Below are 24,830 nucleotides of genomic sequence, written 5' to 3' on the forward strand. Positions count from 1 at the left end.
GTCACGAAGAGTCAGACACGGCTGAGCGACTTCACTTTCACTTTTCTCCTTCATGCATTGGAGAAAGAAATGGCAACCCACTTCAGTGTTCTTGCCTGGAGAATCCCAGGGACAGCGGAGCCTGGTGGGCTGCCATCTATGGGGTTGCACAGAGTCGGACATGACTGAAGTGACTTAGCATAGCATATCCATTGAGTTGATGATCCCATCAAACCATCTCGTCCTCTGTCATCCCCTTCACCTCCTGCCCTCAATCCTTGCCAGCATCAGAGACTTTTCCAATGAGAAGGGTACTCTTCCCCTGTAGACATGTGGACAGAATGTCCAAATATACATTCTCTGAGAAGCAGCTCACATCAGCTAGCTAGATCATAAGCTCTGTGAAGAGAGAGGTCATGCTTATTGTACACAGGGCTGTGTCTGCCCCTGTAAGCATCCAGTCTTAAGCATCTGTGAGACAGCACAGTGGAGCAGTGAGGACCACAGGCTCTGCAGTAAGACCACCTGAGCTCCAGCTCCAGCACAACATTTAAAGCAGTGTGATGATGGACAAGTTATGACATCTCTCTCAGCCTCTGATTCCTTGTCTGTAAAATATAAAAACTGTGATAGAAATTTCCAAGCATCACTGTTATGAAGATTAAATAAGATAATCCATGTAAAGTTCTTAGAACAGTATCTGACACATAATAAATGATTAATAAAATAATGCTATTTTAAAATAAGATAATCTGATGAATATGTGAATGATTTTATGATGTTCCAAGAGTGCAGAAAATCTCTTCTCCATCTTTTAACCTCTTTGTCCTTTTCCTTCACCCCACCTTAAATCATAGCCTGATAACTAGTTGGAAATAATTGTATTTTTAAATATATGAACATAGAAAATAGACATGGAATCTCCATGTCTTCAAATACATTTTTCTCCCTGGGTTTTTCCCTCCATGGGAGCAATTCTATAAATCTGAGATGATTCCATCTTCCCACCTATGACAGAACCACAGAGAAAGATACCTCACAGCCTTCTTCCTCCCTCTAATAATGAGCTTGTAATTCATTTCCACAATGTTGGTGATCACAGGAAACATAAACACTGAAAATTTCTGCAACACCTTTCGCAGTGGCATTATGCTGGAGTGTCAAGATGAAATAGCAGTGTTTCTCATCTTCCCCTCTGAACAATCCTCTTTGGCCTTTGAAAACAATCCTTTTTAAGCGGGTGCCACAGAGGCTCCCATTCTACCCTCCTGTACTCCTTCTCATCCTGCTAACTAACCTACTCATTGCTACTGCTACTGCTAAGTCACTTCAGTCGTGTCCAACTCTGTGCGACCCCATAGATGGCAGCCCACCAGGCTCTGCCTTCCCTGGGATTCTCCAGGCAAGAACACTGGAGTGGGTTGCCATTTCCTTCTCCAATGCATGAAAGTGAAAAGTGAAAGTGAAGTCGCTCAGTCGTGTCCGACTCTTAGTGGCCCCATGAACTGTAGCCTAGCAGGCTCCTCTCTCCGTGGGATTTTCCAGGCAAGAGTACTGGAGTGGGGTGCCACTGTCTTCTCTGAACCTACTCATTAGTGAGAGTGAAACCCAGAAACTCAGGCTTGTTGGTACAGCTGCCATGAACTGAGCATCCTTCCATGCCCAGCAATGTGATGGACAATTCCCTTCCATTGCCTCTTTTAAGTTTCTCAACAATGTTACGAGGCATGCATTGTTATCCCCAGTCATATCAGAGAGTGTGGCTCTAGTTAAGAAATCTGCCCCTAGCAAGTGGTGAAATCCAAAATTCAACCCCAGTCTGCCAAATACCAACGCAATTCGCACTATGCTTCTTGGTCCAGCCTATGCTTGACTCCTCGATGGCCTCCTAGAAAACACATATCACATAATAGAATCTCTCCCCTTTGGATGGATCCTCTTACCCAGGACTACTCCACACACTCTCATTGCCTGTCCCCAGAGGAAGGGGAAGGCAGAGAACTGTCCCCACCATGAGAGTCTCAGACATGGCCACAAGGCCCTTCTGATGGAGGTTTCTCATTGGCCAATGGATTACTAAAATAAAGAAATTAATAAGAATATGTCTCTGTCAGGAAAAGGGTTACTGGTTCAAATGGTTGTCTTTTCCTCTCTGAAATGCTAAGAGACACAACTGCATTAATTCTAGGCATGTGTAGAGATAACCAAACTTTCAACCTGACTTGCCATTTAAAAGATTCACGTTTCATCAGAGAGACACACATAATAAATTTACCATATTAGAAAAAAAAGAACACTGTATTTCTTCATTTTCTTTCTCTGGCATGACAGGCATGTATAGTGTAAGTGAGAGGGGAAGAAGGAAAGTGAGACACTTCACTCAGGCCGAGCCTCCACCTGAACCTAGAACCCTATGGAGAAGACAGAGAGAAAGGAAGAAAGAAGGGGGAAGGGGGAGGATAAATTGGGAGGTTGAGATTGACATATACATGTAAAAAATGGATAACTATCAAGAACCTGCTGTATAGCATGGGATCGGGGGGAAAGACTCTCTCCATGGAACATATATTTTTCACCTTAAAAATGCATTCCAATATACATTAGGTGCAGACAGATATTGTTTGATTTCACTTATACAAGGTACCTAGAATAGTCAAATTCAGAGTCAGAAAGTACACTGGTGGATGCCGGGGTGGGGAGTGGGGAAGGTTGGGGCGGGGAGGGCGAATGGGGACTTAGTGTTTAAGGGGGACAGAGTTTCAGTGGGAAGGTGAAAAGCTGGGGAGATGGGTAATGGTGAGAGTTGCACAACCATGTGAATGTACTTAGTGCCACGGAACTGTACAGTTAGTATGGTTAAAATAGTATTCTTTATATTGTGTGACTTTTACCACAATTTAAAAAAAATTACAAAAAAAGAAACAAGGGGAAAGAAAGCAAAGCAAAGAGGAAAACTACAAGAAGTAAAGACGCAGCAGTAAAGCACCGTCATCTCAGTCAAGCAACCTGAAACTCTGAGGTTTTGTTTGATTCACTTTTATTCCCTTGTCACCCAAATCAACACACTCATCAAGGCCTATTGATTTTTCCTTCAAGTGCATCTTAAAACATTCATGCTTTGAATATTTATTGAGTGACTGCTATAGGCAAAGAAATGTGGTATATACCATGGAGTATATGGTATACACTAAACACATGATTTCTGTAAGCTGCCCAGGATATGTGTGTGTGTTGTATGATTATATGAATAATATAGTATATGAATGTATTTTTCGCTGGCAACAATTCTTATCCTCACAGTCTTGCAATCTCACAAGTAAAAAAAAAAGATGTGCAGAAAGTAACATAATTAATTTATTTGGACAATGATCCAAAGAGAGTTATAATTACAGGGCAATTACAGTTAAAAGAAGGGAAAGAACCTAGCTGGGGCAAGGTTTCATGCAGAAATGAAACCTAAAACTGCCTAGAGCAGTTAGGCTCTTGTGCCTGGATAATTTTTCCCTGTTTTATCAATTTTCTTTAAAATCTCAATTCAGTAATTAAAGTATAGCATTTCATAGAGTTATGTTTTTAAAAAATGTTTCATTGCTGTGTGAAAAAGACATATGAACAGTCAGTGTATTTATCTTCACCAGGTCTAAATCTCCACCATCCATGCTCGATCATGACCTTCTGGTGGGCTTTCAAAGCTCCAGGCTTTCCTCCCTTCCCCTGGATTTGGCATACTTCCTCAAGATTAATATTTCTAAAAACCTCACTTTTATCATGTCATTCCCTTATCCTTTGGGGATCCTGGCTTCTTTCCGTTTCTGATCTAGACTTGTCTTTGCAACCCCGTTCCACTGATTTCCTTTCCCTGCCGGCCGCTCCAGCTTGCATCTTCCCTGGGACCCGGCCCCGCTGAGCAGGAGGTCCATTCCCAGGGTGGGTGTGAACACTAGCTCTGCCGCTGTAAGCCATGCCACTACGGGCACGCTAGGCATTCACTCTTAGAGCCTCATTTTCTTCATCTAGAAAACAGGGACAACAGCTCTTATCTCAAAATAGTAAATGAATTATTAAACAGATCAGAGCCTGGCAGCTACCAACTACTCAACAATGATGTCTGTTATTTATCTGATTTTTGCTGACAGAATATACTTCTTCCTTTTTTTTTTAGTAATGTCACACTGTTTTTCCTTTGAGAAACTCCCCCTCCTCAGATTCCATCAGCCCCTATGAAGGCACCCCAGAATCTATTACTACCTCATCCATGGACATGGGCACTCTATTCAGGCAAAACAAATTGCTCCCTCTGTCTCTCCGGGGAACTTGGGGACTGCAACTAAAACATTCACATAACAGCACCCCCAAAAGATTGTTCATCGGTAATTGCTACCTAGATGCGCAAGGCTGTCCTTCCCAAGACTTAATTATTTAATTCTCCATTCCTTGGAGCTGGCCAGGATCCCACCATTGATTTTCTCTTTTGCTTAAGTTATCCTGAGTTGCTTTCAGACACTTGTAACCAACTATTAATAACTGATACATTAATCTTCTCACTCCGAAGAAAATTCTGTGGTCGTCCCTTCTGTAGACGCTTTCTTCATCTCACAAAGAAGACTCTCTAATTTGCTTTTTACACATCAATATCCACCCTATCCTCAAGACCAAACTCCTCAATAAATATCTGTCCACATGGATCTCCTTCTCTGTTCTTCGATATCTAACATCTAACCACTGAATTTATCTTCCCATTATAAAATAGCACCTTGAACCATCCAGTATGTGGTAATGTGCTTACCTTGTCTAATCAGCTGGCTCCTAAAGCCTTTGGAAATAAAATCTATATCTTATACACTGGTTTTGTGCAGTATTTAACCCAGAGGAGACACTGGGTATCTATTATTAGCTTGCTGATTGGCTACTCACAAAAATGTTGAGAATTTTTCCTCGCCTCGTCACTCAAAGTCCCACGTCTTTGTGAACTTCTTATGAATTCTGCTCAGTCCGTTCTCTCTTTAGTCATCCTAATTACACCAGAATTGTCCAATTTTCTCAGTTTATTATTGGACACAGTTGACTAATAGAGCTTTGTGAATGGATAAAGCAGTGGTTTTCTATGGTTTTAAGAAATATAAGAAATAAGTAATTTTCAGTGCCATGAGAACAGTGCATTTGCTTTGTGGTTGGTTTCAGGTGTTCATCAGTTCCTCCCCAAATTGAACCTAATCAGAAAATAGCAACATCTTATGCTATGCTATGCTATGCTAAGTCACTTCAGTCATGTCTGACTCTGTGTGACCCCAGAGATGGCAGCCCACCAGGCTCCCCCGTCCCTGGGATTCTCCAGGCAAGAACACTAGAGTGGATTGTCATTTCTTTCTCCAATGCATGAAAGTGAAAAGTGAAAGTGAAGTCGCTCAGTCGTGTCCGACTCTTAGCGACCCCATGGACTGCAGCCTACCAGGCTCCTCCTTCCATGGGATTTTCCAGGCAAGAGGACTGGAGTGGGGTGTCATTGCCTTCTCCAAACACCTTATAGACCCAGTCAGATAGACCCAGTCAGATTTCCTGCCATCTGGTCTGAAAAGGAAGTCAAGAAACATTAGTAGGTGGCAGTGGCTGCAAGCCAGACAGTATTATTAGTGCTCTGGATATCTTTTTCACTCTGAATACTCAGTTTTATGTATTCACCTAAATACAAGGACCTTCCAGAAATACTATCTGAATCTTCAGCACAGAATTTTCCTCTTTGTTTCATGCAAGTTCCATCTCCGGAAATATTAATGTCTTAATGAAATACCCTAGTTAGTCTCTGAAATTTGACATCAAATCTTATAAGAATCATTTGAATCTCAGTAACATCAACCTTTAGAATATAATTCTCTTTCATCTTTTGTTTTATATCATGTTTTCCCAGAGTTTTTTCCTCTGGAGACTGAAGCACATTCTGTGTCTGGGACCAGACACAAAAGTCTGCTTATGTTTTTCACGTCACCCGTGATCTAAGCCCCTCTACTTGTTTGCATTACTCATGCTTGCTGCCTGTTCTGTGATCTTTAGGAAAGTCTTAACCAAAGAGGAAAGCAGATCCTTAACCAAACAATCGGGAAAAGGAACTGAGAGTCTTTTGGCAAAGATGAAAAGACATTTTGTATCATCTCCATGCCGCCACAGAAAGCTCTTGACATGTTCTGAAGCCCTCCCAAGCTCAGATCCTTCAATGGTCCCCTTTTCTTAAAGGATAAAATCAAAACTCCTTAACAAGACATACAAATCCCTTCATGATCTGGCCCCTGCATAAATCCCCAACATCATCTCTCACCACTTTCTTCCTCAATACTATAAAATATTCTACTTCCCTTAGATTATAAAGGCGTGGCCCAAACAGTTTTTTAAAGTAAAAGTTCTAAAGAACTAGCAGTAAAACAAAAAAGGAGGGTCAAAAATTGGCAAAAACAAATCTGAAGTCAGAAGGAAAGTACACAGCAAAGAAATGAAAAGGAGCCTGTCAGATTATCAATTTACATGTTATGTTACTCCAGGGCTTCGTAGGTGGCGCTAGTGGTAAGGAACCTGCCTGACTGCCAGTGCCAGAGACCTGGAGAAATAAGAGACTAGGGTTTAGTCCCCGGGTCAGGAAGATCCCCTGGAGAAAGGCACAGCAACCCACTCCAGTATGCTTGCCTGGAGAATCCCATAGACCGAGGAGCCTGGAGAACCACAGTTCATGGGGTTGCAAAGAGTCAGACACGACTGACGCGACTTAGCACATACACACAGCAAGCACGTTACTCCAGATGTGCCAGGAGCATATCTAAGAGGTAATTGGACTGATGGGCCCCATTGCAACCACCCAAAATTTCAGCAAGAAGACTGAGGGAAGGAGGATCACAGACAGAGTCATCTCTTTTCTCTCGACCAAGAGAGAATGGACCTGGCTACACACCTCATCATCCATCACACACATCATCATGATTAAACATACTACAACCACGAATAGTCTACATGACTAAACGGTTCTGTTTCACAGGTTTGTTTTCACTTAAACCCTTTTCCTTAGCTTCTATTAGTCTCTTCAATACATGGGACTTTTAAGACTCAGGGCAGTTGATAAAAATTGTGGATTATACAACAGAACTCATAATCATTCATCACTTAATCCACCATCAGCCCAGGCCAATCAGCAGGGGATTAGAGATTTGCTGAGGCACCCTCCATTATGCCAACATCCCAATGGAAACCTTGGAGCAGGACAGTCATATAATCTCCTCCATTCACTAAATTCTGCCTACTCAGTCCCCTCTCTTCTGTTGTGGACATGTTCCTCCAGCCTAGTGTTTTACCCTTCAGATCAATAGCTCTTAGCCTTTACACGAACCCCTGACTCCTGTTACTTCTGTTCACATTCAGTTCAATCCAGTCACTCAGTTGTTTCCGACTCTTTGTGACCCCATGGACTGCAGTACACCAGGCTTCTTTGTCCATCACCAAATCTCAGAGTTTACTCAAACTCATGTCCATTGAGTCGATGATGCCATCCAACCATCTCATCCTCTGGCATCCCCTTCTCCTCCCGCCTTCAATCTTTCCCAGCATCAGGGTCTTTTCCAGTGAGTTAGTTCTTCACATCAGGTGGCCAAAGTATTGGAGTTTCAGCTTCAGCATCAGTCCTTCCAATGAACACTCAGGACTGATCTCCTTTAGGATGCACTGGTTGGATCTCCTAGCAGTCCAAGGGACTCTCAAGAGTCTTCTCCAACACCACAGTTTCAAAGCATCAATTCTTTGGTGCTCAGCTTTCTTTATAGTCCAACTCTCACATCCATACATGACTCCTGTAAAAGCCATAGCTTTGACTAGACAGACCTTTGCTGGCAAAGTAATGTCTCTGCTTTTTAATGTGCTGTCTAGGTTGGCCATAGCTTTTTTTCCAAGAAGCAAGCATCTTTTAATTTCATGGCTGCAGTCACCATCTGCAGTGATTTTGGAGTCCAACAAAACAAGGTCTGTCACTATTTCCATCGTTTCCCCATCTATTTGACATGAAGTGATGGGACCGGATGCCATGATCTTAGTTTTCTAAATGTTGAGTTTTAAGCCAGCTTTTTCACTCTCTTCTTTCACTTTCATTAAGAGACGCTTTAGTTCTTCTTTGCTTTCTGGCATAAGGGTGGTGTCATCTGCGTATCTGAGGTTATTGATATTTCTCCTGGCAATCTTTATTCCAACCTGTGGTTCATCCAGTCCAGCATTTCACATGATGTACTCTGCACATAAGTTAAATAACCAGGGTGACAATATACAGCCTTGACATACTCCTTTACTGATTTGGAACAAGTCTATTGTTTCATGTCCAGTTCCAACTGTTGTTTCTTGACCTGCATACACATTTCTCAGGAGGCAGGTCAGGTGGTCTGGTATTCCCATCTCTTTCAGAATTTTCCACAGTTTGTTGTGATCCACACAGTCAAAGGCTTTGGCATAATCAATAAAGCAGAAGTAGATGTTTTTCTGGAACTCTCTTGCTTTTTTGATGATCCAGCGGATGTTGGCAATTTGGTCTTTGGTTCCTCTGCCTTTTCTAAATCCAACTTGAATACCTGGAAGTTCACAGTTCATGTACCGTTAAGCCTGGCTTGGAGAATTTTGAGCATCGCTTTGCTAACGTGTGAGATGAGTGCAATTGTGCGGTAGTTTGAATATTATTTGGCATTGCTTTTCTTTGGGACTGGGATGAAAACTGACCTTTACCAGTCCTGTGGTCACATAACATGAAAAGGTCAAAGGTTTGCTCACATTCTCATCTATATTTAGATCCTCTCTCAACCACCTGCAGAGCCAGAGAGGGATCAGTGCTTCCTGACTTTCCACTGCTGCTTTTATACCACAATTTGTGGCTCAGCTGGTAAAGAATCTGCCTGCAATGTGGGAGACCTGGGTTCAATCCCTGGGTTGGGAAGGTGCCCTGGAGAAGGGAAAGGCTACCCAACCCAGTATGCTGGCCTGGAGAATTCCATGGACTGTATGGTCCATAGGGTTGCAAAGAGTCGGACACGACTGAGTGCCTTTCACTTGCACTTTCTCCACTTTTATGGAAAAACTCTTCTCTTTTGGAGTTAATGCAGCTCACTAAGTTTCTTCCCGATCTAGGTCTCCAACTGGGACACTCACACTTCAAAAGTCTAAAGCCTGGCTTAAGGCTGCCATACTCAAGGAGTCCCTCTCAGTGGTTTTGATGTTTGTTCTAACATGATCTCACTGCCATTTTATCTCAGCTCTCTCCACGATTTTGTCTTCAATCACCTTCCATCCAACTGCGCAGTAGCATTACTCCAACGCCACTAAACTGCAGTGAAAATTGCTCCAACTCACCCTGAAACCTGAAACCTCCTTCCTAAAACAGCTTCCCACCTCACCACTTCATCACTCTACTCTGACTTTTATTCTCATGGTGATTGCTATTCCTCATCTGTCCCAATCCATTTTCCATGACCATCACTCCCATCTGGGTTTGAGAGTACCAATTCCTAGGCAGGTTGATAAGAAGTCCAGGGTCCCCGAGGAGGAGAGAGGGGTCTGGAATTCTCAAGGTGGAGGAAAGGACAAACTTTTTTCTTCTCTACATTTCTTAGTCTTAGTCACATAAAATGTTTTTTTTTTTTTTCTTTAAGCCTGGAACTGATGATTACACAAGTCAGTTTAAACTCTGTACTAAGGATTATATAACAACAATGTATCCTGCTTGAGGACAGTTTCTCCTTCCTGAAAACCTTCTAGCTAATCCTGTTATCTTAAAATGTAAATTATGGGAGTGGGTCTAGTAAGATCTTTACAACCCTGGGACATTCTTTTGATGTATTGTAATAACTAATTAAAAAAGTATATAGCTCCCTTGCTTAGACTAGCGAGGGGGGCGCTCTCTGTCCCCCTTCTGATATCTGTGTCAGAAGTGTTCTCAGTCCCTTTATATACTTTAATAAAACTCTGCTGCACAAAAGCTCTTGAGTGATCAAGCCTGGTCCCTGGTCCCAAAGTTAAATCTTCTTTTTCGGAGATCACGAATCCAACACCGTTCACAGTAAGCTATCAGGTTCCCTTGATTCTCTACCTCTCTGGAAACCACGGCCCATACTTTCAACAATGTTTTCACCATAACTAAATATCGAATCCTCTTGATGGCTGGCCACATGAGTCTTGTGCAGTCTCCCAGGTGGAATCTCCCACAGCTGCTTTCTTTATTCCTATTCCTGGGTTCTGAAAACTTGCAGAACGGTACAAAGGAGTACTGGATATTTCCCCTACAAAAGCAAGCTACTGAACATCTGGTAGCTCTTTAACAACTGTCAGAAAACTTTTTAGCGGCTTCCCTGGTGGCTCAGTGGTAAAGAATCTGCCTGCAAATCCAAGAGACACAGGTTCAATCCCTGATCCAGGAAGATCCAACGAGACATTGAGCAACTGAGCCCACAGGCAGCTATTGAGCCTGTGCTGTAGAGCCTGGGAGTCGCAGCCACTGGGCCCACGTTTCGCAGTTCTTGAAGCCTGTGCACCCTAGAGCCCACGCTCTCTGAGAAGCCACTGCAATGAGTAGCCCATGCACCACAGCCAGAGAAAAGCCTGGCACAGCCAAAAATAAACAAACAAAATTATTTTTTTAAAAGAAAAGTTTTGTTTTTCTCTTGTACAGATTTAGCACTGCTATATCTAAAACTCACTTGCACTAGGCTCTGCATACATGTATTTTCTTTTCCTTTCCCTTAACTAGCACTCTTAAGGACACAGCCTATAATCATTGCCTCCATTTCTTCACTCTATACTCACTCCTTAACAAAAGCCCTTGGTTCTATTCCTACCATACTAATAAAATTTAAGAAGGTACATCAACTGTATTTTTTTTTGCCTTTTGAGTTTCTCAAACTCCTTGACTGCAATAAACTCCTGACCTGGCCAGATAGCCTGCTGGCAACAGTACAGACCTGACTGGATGACCCAGCCTGGCTCAGGCCTGCCTCTCACGTAGCAGAGGTTAAGTTGGGCCCCAAGATTCCAAGACAGACACCCACATGGCAGCCAGCCCAGGCCCACAAGCCCAGCTATCACCAGCCAGTGAGCACTCAGAGTCTTTCCATTCCTGTTAGATGACAGAGACAATCCCTGGTCATTTCTCCTCCTCCGTACCTGATCCTCCAGAGCCTAGAGATTGAATTGAATCCAGTTCCCTAGTTTCAGTAAAACTTTTAGGATTCAACTCTCCTGAACAACATCTTCCAATAAAGTACTTAAAAAGTGAGGATATGTGTTTTGCAGCATTTGCTATTTACAGTCAATATTGGTCAAAATTACTTCTCATGAATTTTTATTTTACTCCTGGGTTGGAAGATCCCCTGGAGAAGGAAGTGGCAGCCCACTCCAGTATTCTTGCCTGGAGAATCCCATGGACAGAGGAGCCTGGCAGGCTACTGTCCATGGAGTCGAAAGAGTTGGACACGACTTAGCGACTAAACCACCACCACCACCATTAACCTAGCAAAAGGTTTTGGAAACTCCTGACATCGTGGCTTCTCTGAAGGGATTCACCTATTTAGACGTGCACTGGATTTTGGCTATCTCCCATTTTCTATATACAATAGGAATGGCTGATCTTACAAAGATGAGCAAGATACAGTGACTGACTTCAAAGGGTCTAGAGGAGCAAAGAGGCCAGCAAGAAAGGACTATAAACAGGAGGACAATGACTGTGAGAGATGAATGTACAAAGTCTCCTAGAGGATTCTAAGACAAAGAGGATTATTTCTTCTTGGGATAATCAAGAAGCCTCCACTTATATTCCTGAATAGATTGCAGTCCAACCCTTTTGTCATTACTTTTTCTTTCTCTGTGGACCATTACGATATTTGTAATGCAGTCTAAACAAAAGAACTCTTAATATCAACATGGATATTTTAATATGAATTTTTTTAAGTGCTTAGAGTACATTAACCTACACTCCTCTACTTCTGTTAAAATGAGACCTAAATTGTATTTCCAGTAGGAAACAACACAGAATAATTACATGTTTTAAATGTATATACTAGAACTCTCACTAGAACTCTAGCATCAGAAATGTGCATCACGTGTCTGAGTATGTACACTTTCCTAGGTACAGGTGTGTGTACACATACACCATCACTGTAAATTTTGTGTATCCTTCTTAATCAGTCCACACAAAAAAAAAAAAAATGAAAAATATATCTGGGGCACCTGCATTTGCTTTTCACTCAGCATCTCTTCTTTAGTAATTCCTCTTTTTTTGCAACTCACACTCCCATCCACACAGTGAAACAGAAGATGTTATCTCCCTGTGATGTGCATCCTCTAGACACAGTGTCCAGAGACGGTCTCATGACTCAAACAAGGACAACCAATGCACTTGCTATGGGTTTGGAAATGTGTAAAGGGCCGTTTCCCTCTTAGGGCCTGCATGGCAATATACAAAACTTGGGAACTTCTGCCAGCAACCGTCTACCACGTGCGTCAAAGAACAGAGGAAGCCTGTCCTCAGTGAGAGAGTCAATCAAAGCAGAAGGAGCACTGACAAGGATCTGAAGCAGCATTTCCAAATACCTCACTGTGCTCAAAGTTTCAGGTCCACCCCTCACCTGGAATTCTTGGACATACTCCATTTTTTCTTGCACATTTCCCTTTTTGCTCAAGTTCAAATTGATAATAAAAAAAAATGTTGACTAATAAAATTGTGTATAACCAGTTATGATAGGAGGAACAGATCACTCGGGTAGCGTAGGCTGTGCATTCAACAGTCTGGCCAAAAAAAATTAAAACCCTCATTGGTTGTGAGAACCAGTTCAGAAGACACAGTGAATCTGGAGGACAGAAACTATAGAGCTGTTACTACTCTGAACCTTAAAGTCATTCTGGACTTGGTCTTCTGCTTCCTCAGTGTTTACTTTTCCTATACTTTATCCTGCACCAAGTCCTACCAATTCTTTCTTTAAAACGCCTCTTATAATTACACTATCATATCCATTTAAATTATAACTACTCTAGTCCAGACTTTCTTAGCTAAATGGACTCCTATTCCCAGTCTCCTCACGTGCACATATTTTGCATGCTTCTCTCAAGGAGATTCTTAAAACTACACATATCATGCTTCCAGGTCTTAAATTTCCAGTGGGTCTTACTGTTAACTGAATGGTAATTTTAAAATAGGCATAAGCCCTTTTACAATCTAGATTCCATCTCGCTCTCAAACTTACATACCCCTTCTCCCTTCTGTGACTTCAGAATGTATCATCAATTTGCCATCATCAGAGTGAGTGCCACACGTCAGGCACTGTGCTTGTGGCTCTATGATCTCTGTAACACTTTTAACAGCTGTGGTGGTTTCCAAGTGAGCCTTCAAATTCTCTGACACTGTTCCCATTGAAAGATGGAGACTATGTCCCTTCTGCTAGAATCTAAGTTTGTAAGTAACAGAACGCAGCGACAGTGAACTGTTTAACCTCACAGACTAGGTCAGGAAAGATAACATAGCCTCTGCCTGGCTACAAGGAAGAGAGAAAAAAAAGAAGAGGGTGACTAACTCAATCTATGTAATCATTTATAATGGAAAGAGGAGGCAGTGTAAATCTCTTGGTACACTCACCTTTGGAGGCTTGAGTCACCAGTAACAAGTCTGACAACACCAGGCTGCAAGGAAGCTCAGGCCTCAAAGGGAGACCATTCATAGGCGATCCAGATAAGGGCCCCAACTGAGATCCCTGACAACAGCCAACAACAAGCAAAGAAAGTTAGCACAGACTGCCCTCCGAAGACTCTGGCCCTCAGTTGTTAAGTCACTCCCAGTAGTCAAGCTTTCCCAGCTGAAACATCAAAGAACAGAGATGAATCATACCCTGCTTCATGCTGTCCGTACCTCCAACCCACAGAATGCAACAGGCACAAACACTGGTTATCCTGTTTTATTGCTAAGTTTTAGAGTGACTTAGCATTCAGCAATACCAACTGGAAACTATTTTAGTACCTGGAAGTGGGGCACTGCATAACAAAAGCCTTGAAACAGGTGACATTGGCTTTGAGACTGAACTGCTGGCAAAAGCTGGAAGAGCCTTGAGGGGATCCTCTAGCCAAAGATTTATAGCCCCTGAGGAAGCTGGTGGTGGCACCTTGAAAGATACTAAGGTAAATGTATTGGAAGCTGAAATTTCGAAAGAGGACCTTTGTTATTAAGTAAAAGAAAGTTTGGCAACACTGTTGCGTGTAGTACCATGAAAAATAAGAAATAATTATTAAAATACATTTTCAAGCTAAGAAGACTTCCAGACAGAACACTGAAAGCGCCACCGGCTTCTACTACCTGGATGTGAAAAATACAAACCAGGAGACGTGAGCTTCAGAACAAAGTACCCAGTTTCCAAGCAAAACTCAGAAGAAACAGAAAAGAGCCAGGATTTGATGAGCTCAGAGTTAAAACACTTTCTGGCAAAATATTCTTAAAATAAGAAATGGCCTTAGAAAAAAAAAATGCAGGTCACTGTCAGGAACACATGATGAAGCCAAGGATGTGACTTCAGAAACTATTGAGACTTCAGACACTGCTAATGTGCTGACCCATGGATTACGTGCTCACTCAGGCCAGCCTTAGTGACTCACTGGCAATGATTAAAACGCAATAGAAGTGAGATATATATATACACACACATACTCAGACGCTCAGTTGTGTTCAACTCTTTGCAGCCCTATGGACTGTAGCTCTCCAGGCTCCTCTGTCTGTGAGATTTTCTAGGCAAGAATACTGAAGGGAGCTGCCATTGCCTTCTCCAAGGGATCTTCCCCCACCAGGGATCCAACCTGGGTCTCTGGCACTGCAGATGGATTTTTTTACCAACTGAACCACCAGGGAAGCCCAATATGCTGTGTGATTTCAGAGGATAAGTCACCAATTGCCATACAGCTTTCACATAGCTCTTTTAAGACATTCATCTTTAGAACTCCGAACAACCACATAAGAAATCCAACAAGCCTGAGCCCACTATGCTTGGAGCAAGCCCAGACAGTATGGAAAAGCCGCACATAAATGCTGTGGCCAGACGTCCTATTTGATATCCCAGAGGACTGACAGAACGATCATCAGACAAATTAGTGAAGATGGCCCAGATGATCCTGGCTTCAAGCTGTCAAGTCAGCCATCAAGTCTCCCCAGCCGAGCCCTCTGACATCACTGAGCAAAGACAAAGTGCTTCTGTTGGGTCTTTTCAATTTCTGACCCACTGAAACTCTGAAGGCAATAAAATGCTTGTTTTATGGCACTAAACTCTGTGATAGTTTGCTGAAGGAATAAATGAATGAGCAAATATTGCCAAGTGAGAATCTGAGCCAGCTGTCACAAGATTTTCCAATTTTTCAAGAGAAGCCAGATAGAAAGAATGTTATGTGCCAATTTCCAAATTTCTAAGTGTTGTCAACTAACTAGAAAAATGCTAAGCCATATTGGGGATGGGTAAACTTAACATCTGGTTCCTCTGCTTTTTCTAAAACCAGCTTGAACATCTGGAAGTTCACAGTTCACATATTGCTGAAGCCTGGCTTGGAGAATTTTGAGCATTACTTTACTAGCATGTGAGATGAGTGCAATTGTGCGGTAGTTTGAGCATTCTTTGACATTGCCTTTCTTTGGGATTGGAATGAAAACTGACCTTTTCCAGTCCTGTGGCCACTGCTGAGTTTTCCAAATTTGCTGGCATATTGAGTGCAGCATTTTCACAGCGTCATCTTTCAGGATTTGAAATAGCTCAACTGGAATTCTATCACCTCCACTAGCTTTGTTCATAGTGATGCTTTCTAAGGCCCACTTGACTTCACATTCCAGGATGTCTGGCTCTAGGTGAGTGATCACACCATCATGATTATCTTGGTCGTGAAGATCTTTTTTGTACCATTCTTCTGTGTATTCTTGCCACCTCTTCTTAATATCTTCTGCTTCTGTTAGGTCCATACCATTTCTGTCCTTTATCGAGGCCATCTTTGCATGAAATATTCCCTTGGTATCTCTAATTTTCTTGAAGAGATCTCTAGTCTTTCCCATTTTGTTCTTTTCCTCTATTTTTTTGCACTGATAGCTGAGGAAGGCTTTCTTATCTCTTCTTGCTATTCTTTGGAACTCTGCATTCAGATGCTTATATCTTTCCTTTTCTTCTTTGCTTTTCTCTTCTCTTCTTTTCACAGCTATTTGTAAGGCCTCCCCAGACAGCCATTTGCTTTTTTGCATTTCTTTTCCATGGGGATGGTCTTGATCCCTGTCTTCTGTACAATGTCATGAACCTCTGTCCATAGTTCATCAGGCACTCTATCAGATCTAGTCCCTTAAATCTATTTCTCACTTCCACTGTATAATCATAAGGGATTTGATTTAGGTCATACCTGAATGGTCTGGTGGTTTTCCCTACCTTCTTCAATTTCAGTCTGAATTTGGCAATAAGGAGTTCATGATCTGAGCCACAGTCAGCTCCCTGTCTTGTTTTTGCTGACTGTATAGAGCTTCTCCATCTTTGGCTGCAAAGAATATAATCAATCTGATTTTTGTGTTGACCATCTGGTGATGTCCATGTGTAGAGTCTTCTCCTGTGTTGTTGGAAGAGGGTGTTTGCTATGACCAGTGCATTCTCTTGGCAAACCTCTATTAGTCTTTGCCCTGCTTCATTCCGTATTCCAAGGCCAAATTTGCCTGTTACTCCAGGTGTTTCTTGACTTCCTACTTTTGCATTCCAGTCCCCTATAATGAAAAGGACATCTTTTTTGGGTGTTGGTTCTAAAAGGTCTTGTAGGTCTTCATAGAACCGTTCAACTTCAGCTTCTTCAGCATTACTGGTTGGGGCATAGACTTGGATTACTGTGATATTGAATGGTTTGCCTCGGAAATGAACAGAGATCCTTCTGTCATTTTTGAGATTGCATCCAAGTACTGCATTTCGGACTCTTTTGTTGACCATGATGGCTACTCCATTTCTTCTAAGGGATTCCTGCTCACAGTAGTAGATATAATGGTCATCTGAGTTAAATTCACCCATTCCAGTCCATTTTAGTTCACTGATTCCTAGAATGTCAATGTTCACTCTTGCCATCTCCTGTTTGATCACTTCCAATTTGCCTTGATTCATGGACCTAATATTCCAGGTTCCTATGCAATATTGCTCTTTACAGCATCGGACCTTGCTTCTATCACGAGTCACATCCACAACTGGGTATTGTTTTTACTTTGGCTCCATCCCTTCATGCTTTCTGGAGTTATTTCTCCACTGATCTCCAGTAGCATATTGCGCACCTACCGACCTGGGGAGTTCCTCTTTCAGTATCCTATTATTTTCCCTTTTCATACTGTTCATGGGGTTCTCAAAGCAAGAATACTGAAGTGGCTTGCCATTCCTTTCTCCAGAAAAGGCAGAGGAACCAGAGATCAAATTTCCAACATCCACTGGATCATGGAAAAAGCAACAGAGTTCCAGAAAAACATCTATTTCTGCTTTATTGACTATGCCAAAGCCTTGGACTGTGTGGATCACATTAAACTGTGGAAAATTCTGAAAGAGATGGGAATACCAGACCACCTGACCTGCCTCTTGAGAAACCTATATGCAGGTCAGGAAGCAACAGTTAGAACTGGACATGGAACAACAGAAACTGGTTCCAAATAGGTAAAGGAGTACGTCAAGGTTGTATATTGTCACACTGCTTATTAAACTTATATGCAGAGTACATCATGAGAAACCCTGGGCTGAAAGAAGCACAAGCTGGAATCAAGATTGCTGGGAGAAATATCAATCACCTCAGATATGCAGATGACACCACCCTTATGGCAGAAAGTGAAGAGGAACTCAAAAGCCTCTTGATGCAAGTGAAAGAGGAGAGTGAAAAAGTTGGCTTAAAGCTCAACATTCAGAAAATGAAGATCATGGCATCTGGTCCCATCACTTCATTGCAAATAGATGAGGAAACAGTGGAAACAGTGTCAGACTTTATTTTTTTGGGCTCCAAAATTACTGGAAATGGTGATTGCAGCCATGAAATTAAAGGATGCTTACTCCTTGGAAGGAAAGTTATGACCAACCTAGATAGCATATTCAAAAGCAGAGACAATACTTTGCCAACAAAGGTCCATCTAGTCAAGGCTATGGTTTTTCCAGTAGTCATGTATGGATGTGAGAGTTGGACTGTGAAGAAGGCTGAGTGCCGAAGAATTGATGCTTTTGAACTGTGGTGTTGGAGAAAACTCTTGAGAGTCCCTTGGACTGCAAGGAGATTCAACCAGTCCATTCTAAAGGGGATCAGTCCTGGGTGTTTCTTTGAAGGAATGATGCTAAAGCTGAAATTCCAGTTCTTTGGCCACCTCATGTGAAGAGTTGACTCATTGGAAAAGACTCTGATGCTGGGAGGGATTGGGGGCAGGAGGAGAAGGGGACGACAGAGGATGGGATGGCTGGATGGCATCGCCGACTCAATGGACGTGACTCTGAGTGAACTCCAGGAGTTGGTGATGGACAGGGAGGCCTGGCGTGCTGTGGTTCATGGGGTCGCAAAGAGTCGGACACGATTGAGAGGCTGAACTGAACTGAACTGAAACTTAACATTCGACAGGAATGGATTCCACTTGAAAGCTGCCCTTCAATCACTCTACTGGAAGGATCTTAGACTTTTCTTAAGCTTCTTAATTACTTAGGATAGTGCTTTGCAAGGGCTTCCCTAGGGCTCAGGTGATAAAGAATCTGCTTGCAATGCAGGACATCCAGGCTTGATCCACGGGTCAGGACGATCCCCTGGAGAATGGAACAGCAACCCACTTCAGTATTCTTGCTTGGAGAATTCCATGGATAAAGGATTCTGGCAGCCTATCGTCCATGGGGTTGCAAAGAGTCCGACACAACTGAGCGACTAATTAGTTCCTTGCAAAATACACATAACTTGATGAGCAAATAATGATGCTTCAAATATGTATACTTGATGCTCTGCTTCCATTCAGCTGTATATTAAGATGCTACTCAGGTTACTCTTTCATATCTCAAAGGAAACTGCTTCAGTTTCTAATTCAAAACAATCCCCTGGATTTCATATGACCATCCCACACCCAAGAGAATAAAGCTAAACCTCCACTCCTAGCTGTTAAAGAGTTCAGAAATGTCATTCCATGTGTTCTCGGTAATAAAGAGGAATGGCAATAAAAAGAAAATTACTGGATTTCCAAGGGGTGACAAAAAAAGAGAACCAGGTTTTACATTTTAGTTCCACAGTTGATAAATAAGGGTTCCCAACAGCAATTTTGTTTTTCTTTTTACTACTCTTAATATTTTTAGATTATACAACAAAAATTTTATTTCAGTTGGCCTTCCAGTGTTCTCTAGTAGCATGCTTTATCTTTTCTCCATAAAAATAATTAAATAGGAATTTTTTAATGTTTACTAATTACTTGAATTCTTAACTTTAATAAAAGTCACATCTAAATAATTGGGGTGTATCTGGTTCTAAAACATGGATCACTTAGCAACAAGCATAATTGTGTAGAGCTGAAAATACTTTTAGGATAAAGAAATCATACTAAGAAAAAAACACTTCCAATGTACCCTATGCTCCTAAGAGACCCACAGCAACTCTCATCAACTTTTGAAGATGTAAAAGGAAATGATATATATTAGTATTCCTTTTCTTTGTACAGTCCAACATGAGTAGCCTTGAAGTATCTATCCACAGGAGATATCAAGAAATACCAGAGGAATTAAACATATTAAATAAGTATAAGTCCAAAAGAGCAAAATGTCTTTTTTCTAGCATTCTACAGTCAGTACTTAGGGGTACTATTTTTAATGATTATGTAGATTAACTCACCATATACAGTTCTTTACTAATGGCATTAAATTTGTATGCAAGAAAATTTTATTTTTTAAATGGGTTCTGTGGTGATTTAAATTGAAAGTTAACAGCAAGAAAAATTTGTTTATCTAAACCTATTATTCAAAATTTAGCCTGTTATAGAGCTATGGACTTCCTACAGAATAAGAATATAGATTTCTATTCACTTTTTCTGTTATGTTTGAGTAACACCAGATACAATGGCCATTGGATGGAAAGAATCATTACCTGGACTCTCATATAGACACACAGGTGAAATGGTAAATACAGCATGAGGAGGGGCGTGGGTGCTGAGAACCCAAAATGTAGGGTCATACCATAAGAAGTTAGTCTTGCAGCTCTACCACTCACTTACCTTTTACTCTGATAAAGTTATTTCACCTCTTTAAACCTAAATTTGTACTTGCTAAGTCTCTTCAATCATGTCCGACCCTTTGCAACCCCACGGACCACACACCACCAGGCTACTCTGTCTGTGGGATTCACCAGGCAAGAATACTGGAATGGGTTGCCATTTCCTCCTCCAAGGGATTTTCCTGACCCAGGGATAAAACCCACATCTCTAATGTCTCCTGTATTGGCAGACAGGTCCTTTACCACTGGCGCCACCTAAATTTATTCACTTGGAAAAATGTAATTATAATACCTTGCTTTAGGGTTGACATGAAACTTAAAATAAATGCATACTTATTGCATAAGCCATCAAAATGAAGACAAAGTTGTTAACTGAGCATGGCCTGCTTTAGTCTGATTAATGCAAGACAAATGCATGTCAAAAGTACCTGGAAAAATGAATGGTATCACAAATGGTAATGATCATAAAGAATACAATTGACTTTTGTTATAAATTTAATACAGAGAGTGAATTCTCGAGGCTTCCTATATAACACCTTTGTCTAAGTACATATTTCTATACATATGGGTGCTATGGGTTAAAAGAAGCCTCATATGTTACAGAAATTCTAGCATATCAGCAAAAGAATTTAGCTGCAAAAATGTTCACTGAGCATTGTTGTTAATCACTGAAAAATCAGGAAACATTAAATTGTTCATCTATAGGAAGAAGGGAAATTTTAATATATTCATTCAACCACTCTATTCAGATAAGCCACAAACATTTTAAGCAAAAATGAAATCAAATAAAAATAAGTTGAAGAAATGATTATCTATAATATAAAACCACTTATATGCAATTTTAAAGCATGGAATTATTTAAACAGATAATGATTGATTCCCTGGTGGCTCAGACGGTAAAGCATCTGCGGGATGACCCTGGTTTGATCCCTGGGTCAGGAAGATCTCCTGGAGAAGAAAATGGCAACCCACTCCAGTACTCTTGCCTAGAAAATTCCATGGATGGAGGAGCCTGGCGGGCTACAGTCCATGGGGTCGCAAAGAGTCAGACACCACTGAGCTGCTTCACTTATACTTAATAATGAATAATACACTTAATATTGTGTGATAATATGCATAGAAATGACAAAATTCAAATTCAGGGCCAGGTAGGAGATAAGAGGCAAGGCAATAATATCAGGCAGGGGTCCACAGGGGGCTTCAACTCTACCCAACATGTTTTACTTTTTCAAAAATTAAATGAAACTGGAGCAAAGATGGTAAAATGTTTAGATTCTATAGAGCTGGCTAGTAGGTATATGGAGCTTATAATATTATTCTCCACATTTTCTTTATGTGTGAAATATTTTATAATAAAAAGAAGCTTTATCATCATATAAATAAAAACAGGCAATTTCCCATAACAGACAACAGCTGTTGCAGAGATAATCAGGTGATCAAAAGGAATAGGAATGGCAGGAGTGGGAAAGTGAATAAATTAATAAGAAGGCTGGGTCAGGAAGAGAAGTTCCTCTCTGACTCTGAAACCAAGAAGAAAATTTTCCTTCCAAGGATGAAGAAAAGAATTCAGCTATATAAGATGGGAAGAGCAGAGAAATGAGTCATTGTTAATCCAGATATCAGCGTATATTATCCAAAAACAACATTAAGCTTAAAATACTTACTGCAACCCCACTCTTGGTGGTAGTTTCTCTGTATGTGAAGTTGCAAATTGCCCAGGCTAAATAGTACGTGGACATGAGAGGGGTTTGTGAAAAGTGATCCGTAACCCATCCATCTTCCTCAAACACAGAAGTTTCCACTGGCATATTGGATAAAGATAAATAGCTTGCTTGATGCTTGATGCTGATTTTGAAAGTAGCCTTGTAGATTGGCTCGTCAAAACAAGGAAATGCCTTTCTGGCATGTGTAGGCGAAAACTGAGTAATACCAAGGAATCTGGAAAAAAAGAAAATGACATTCTCAATTACATTTATGACTTAAGTTATGATCACTTTATATACTTCTGTTAATAAAATACTTCTGCAAATTACAAGACACTTTTTTCCTGAACCAAACTTAAGTACATGAATGGTACAAAAGCATATTTCATGCATATTTCCCCAACAACAAAAAATTTTCAGAAAACTTTTTGTCTCAACTAAAGTAAATTCTCTAAATCCAGTGAAAGTGAAAGTTGCTCAGTGGTGTCCAGCTCTTTGAGATCCCATGGACTATATAGTCCATGGAATTCTCCAGGCCAAAATACAGCAGTGGGTAGTCTTTACCCTCTCCAGGGGATCTTCCCAACACAGGGATTGAACCCAGGTCTCCCACATTGCAGGTGGATTCTTTGCCAGCTGAGCCACAAGGGAAGCCCAGAGTTGTGCTTATTAGGCAAAACTGACACTTTACAGAAAAACAACTCGTCATCATACTGGAAAGTATTAGAAAATAATGGTTCTCCTTTGTGGTATGCGGAGAAGGCAATGGCACCCCACTCCAGTACTCTTGTCTGGAAAATCCCATGGAGGAGGAGCCCGGAAGGCTGCAGTCCATGTGGTCGCTGAGGGTCAGACACGACTGAGCGACTTCACTTTCACTTTTCACTTTCATGCATTGGAGAAGGAAATGGCAACCCACTCCAGTATCCTTGCCTGGAGAATCTCAGGGACAGGGGAGCCTGTGGGCTGCCATCTATGGGGTCGCCCAGAGTCGGCCGGCCATGACTGTCTCTCTCCTCTCTGAAACTGGTTGAAACTGTTCAACCAGTAAAGACAATGAAATCAAATCCAAAAGTTGTCATTAGATACAAGTAAGACACAGATGATCACTAAGAAACATCTACATCCTCAAATTTCAGCAAGTCGTGCCCTGGTTTTGTTAAGGAAATGGACTCTGAAGCCTGACAAAACCTGGTCTGCATTCTGACTCCACAACATTTCTTAACCACATCATCTTGGATGATTATTAAATTTCTGTAAGGTGCAGCTATTCATTGCTTAAAAAGAAATAACCACGCCCAACTTAAAAAGCATTGTAAAGCTTAGTAGAACGGAAAAGGAGGATGTAAAGGTGTGACTAGATGAACAGCACCCAGCAGGCAGGTAATGGTTCAGCCATTGGTAATGGCAGCCACTGGTTCACAGCATCTTCGACCTTTCTTAGAATGATAGAACCTACACTTACACAGAATGATCCAGAGACCATTGGTTTCTACCACTCACAGTATATATTTGCTATATACGTTATATATTATATGTTAATATAATAAATATCTGTAGAGTAAATATACATGTCAATATGTGCATATATATATTATATTGAATCTACTCTGGTTTTCAGATCAAGCTGCAAAGTTGCATCTCATTTAAACTCTAGAAACACCCTCTGCATTCTGTCAAATCAAAATACCCAAACTATGTACTTGAAGACAGACACTCCTTTAACTTAAAAAGAGGGCCATTATTTGTGAAAAGATTCTAAGTTAATTATACTTTTTACATGCGTGTGTGTGCGCACTTAGTCCCTCAGCTATGTCCTACTCTTTGCCACCCCATGGACTGTAGCCCTCCAAGCTCCTCTGTCCATAGCATTTCCCAGGGGGGGAATTCTGGAGTGAATTGCCATTTCCTTCTCCAGGGGATCTTTCTGAGGAGATTGAATCTGGGTCTCCTGCATTGAAGGCCAATTCTTTACCACTGAGCCACTGGAGAAGCCCCAAACTTTTTAAATAATACTAGTTAAAACTGTAGCTAAGGCAAGTCAATATCAAACCCTTGGTAAAACATTACTGAGTGCTACAGCCATCTCTTTAGAAGGCTCTTATCCCCACAGTCGTTCTACCACCCACCCTGCCTTACCCGTCATCCACAGAGTTCTTGCTTAATCTCACATGGCACACTTTCCCGCTGAGCCCAAACTTGGCCTCAAAATTATTCTCAACACAGCACTTCAGGGAGCTATACTAATCAATAGAGGCTGACATGTGTATTGAATCTTATTGGCTATCCCTGGATCAAACCATAAAATGTAAATGCTTATACTTTTAAAAATTATGACACATGTATTATTGAGGGACTACTTTTTAAAAGCTTAGTTTTCAAACAGAGAAAATAAGATATTTTAAAGATTAATTGTATATTTCCTCTGAGAGAGGGGTTTCAAGAATTATCTTGAAGCATTACTGAGCTGCTACATACCAGGCTTGGGTAAATCACTTTACTGCCTGAGTTTATTTTTTCATTAGTAGAAGGAAAATATTTCTAAGCCTCCCTTATGAAACTGTTGAGATGATAAAATGAGATAATATTTAGGAAAGAAGTTTTAACTATAAATCTTTAGAAAAAATATAAAGTTGGAAGCAATCTTAGAAACAAATTGTCCAGCTTTCATAAATTCCTAAAATGAAAAAGTAGTTCCAGTAGGGTTAAGTGATTTATCTAAAGTTACACAGGTAATTAGTGCAAAGCTGGGTCCGGAATCCACATTTTCTGTGTCTGAGAAAAAGGTAATTCTATTTCAAAAACAGCAAAATGAATGTTCACCCACAATTTATAAGCAAGGTTTTATTTTGACTATTGGTCATAAATGTTTTTCTTTCCAAATCTGCCAGCATCTTGGCAATACTTTCCCTA

The 24,830-nt window shown here is 41.1% G+C and overlaps 1 protein-coding gene across 1 annotated transcript in view; it reads right to left on the bottom strand.

The window, feature by feature from the left end:
• Window positions 1–24,830, bottom strand: part of TRHDE (thyrotropin releasing hormone degrading enzyme) — a 439,831-nt gene that overhangs the window by 403,243 nt on the left and 11,758 nt on the right. Inside the window, exon 2 of the mRNA XM_025284466.3 lies at window positions 21,879–22,152. Within this exon, the coding sequence (XP_025140251.3) occupies window positions 21,879–22,152 (274 nt within the window). The remainder of the gene's footprint in view (window positions 1–21,878; window positions 22,153–24,830) is intronic.

The sequence above is a fragment of the Bubalus bubalis genome, chromosome 4 (assembly GCF_019923935.1).
Source record: "Bubalus bubalis isolate 160015118507 breed Murrah chromosome 4, NDDB_SH_1, whole genome shotgun sequence".
In the NCBI taxonomy this organism is placed as follows: Eukaryota; Metazoa; Chordata; class Mammalia; order Artiodactyla; family Bovidae; genus Bubalus; species Bubalus bubalis.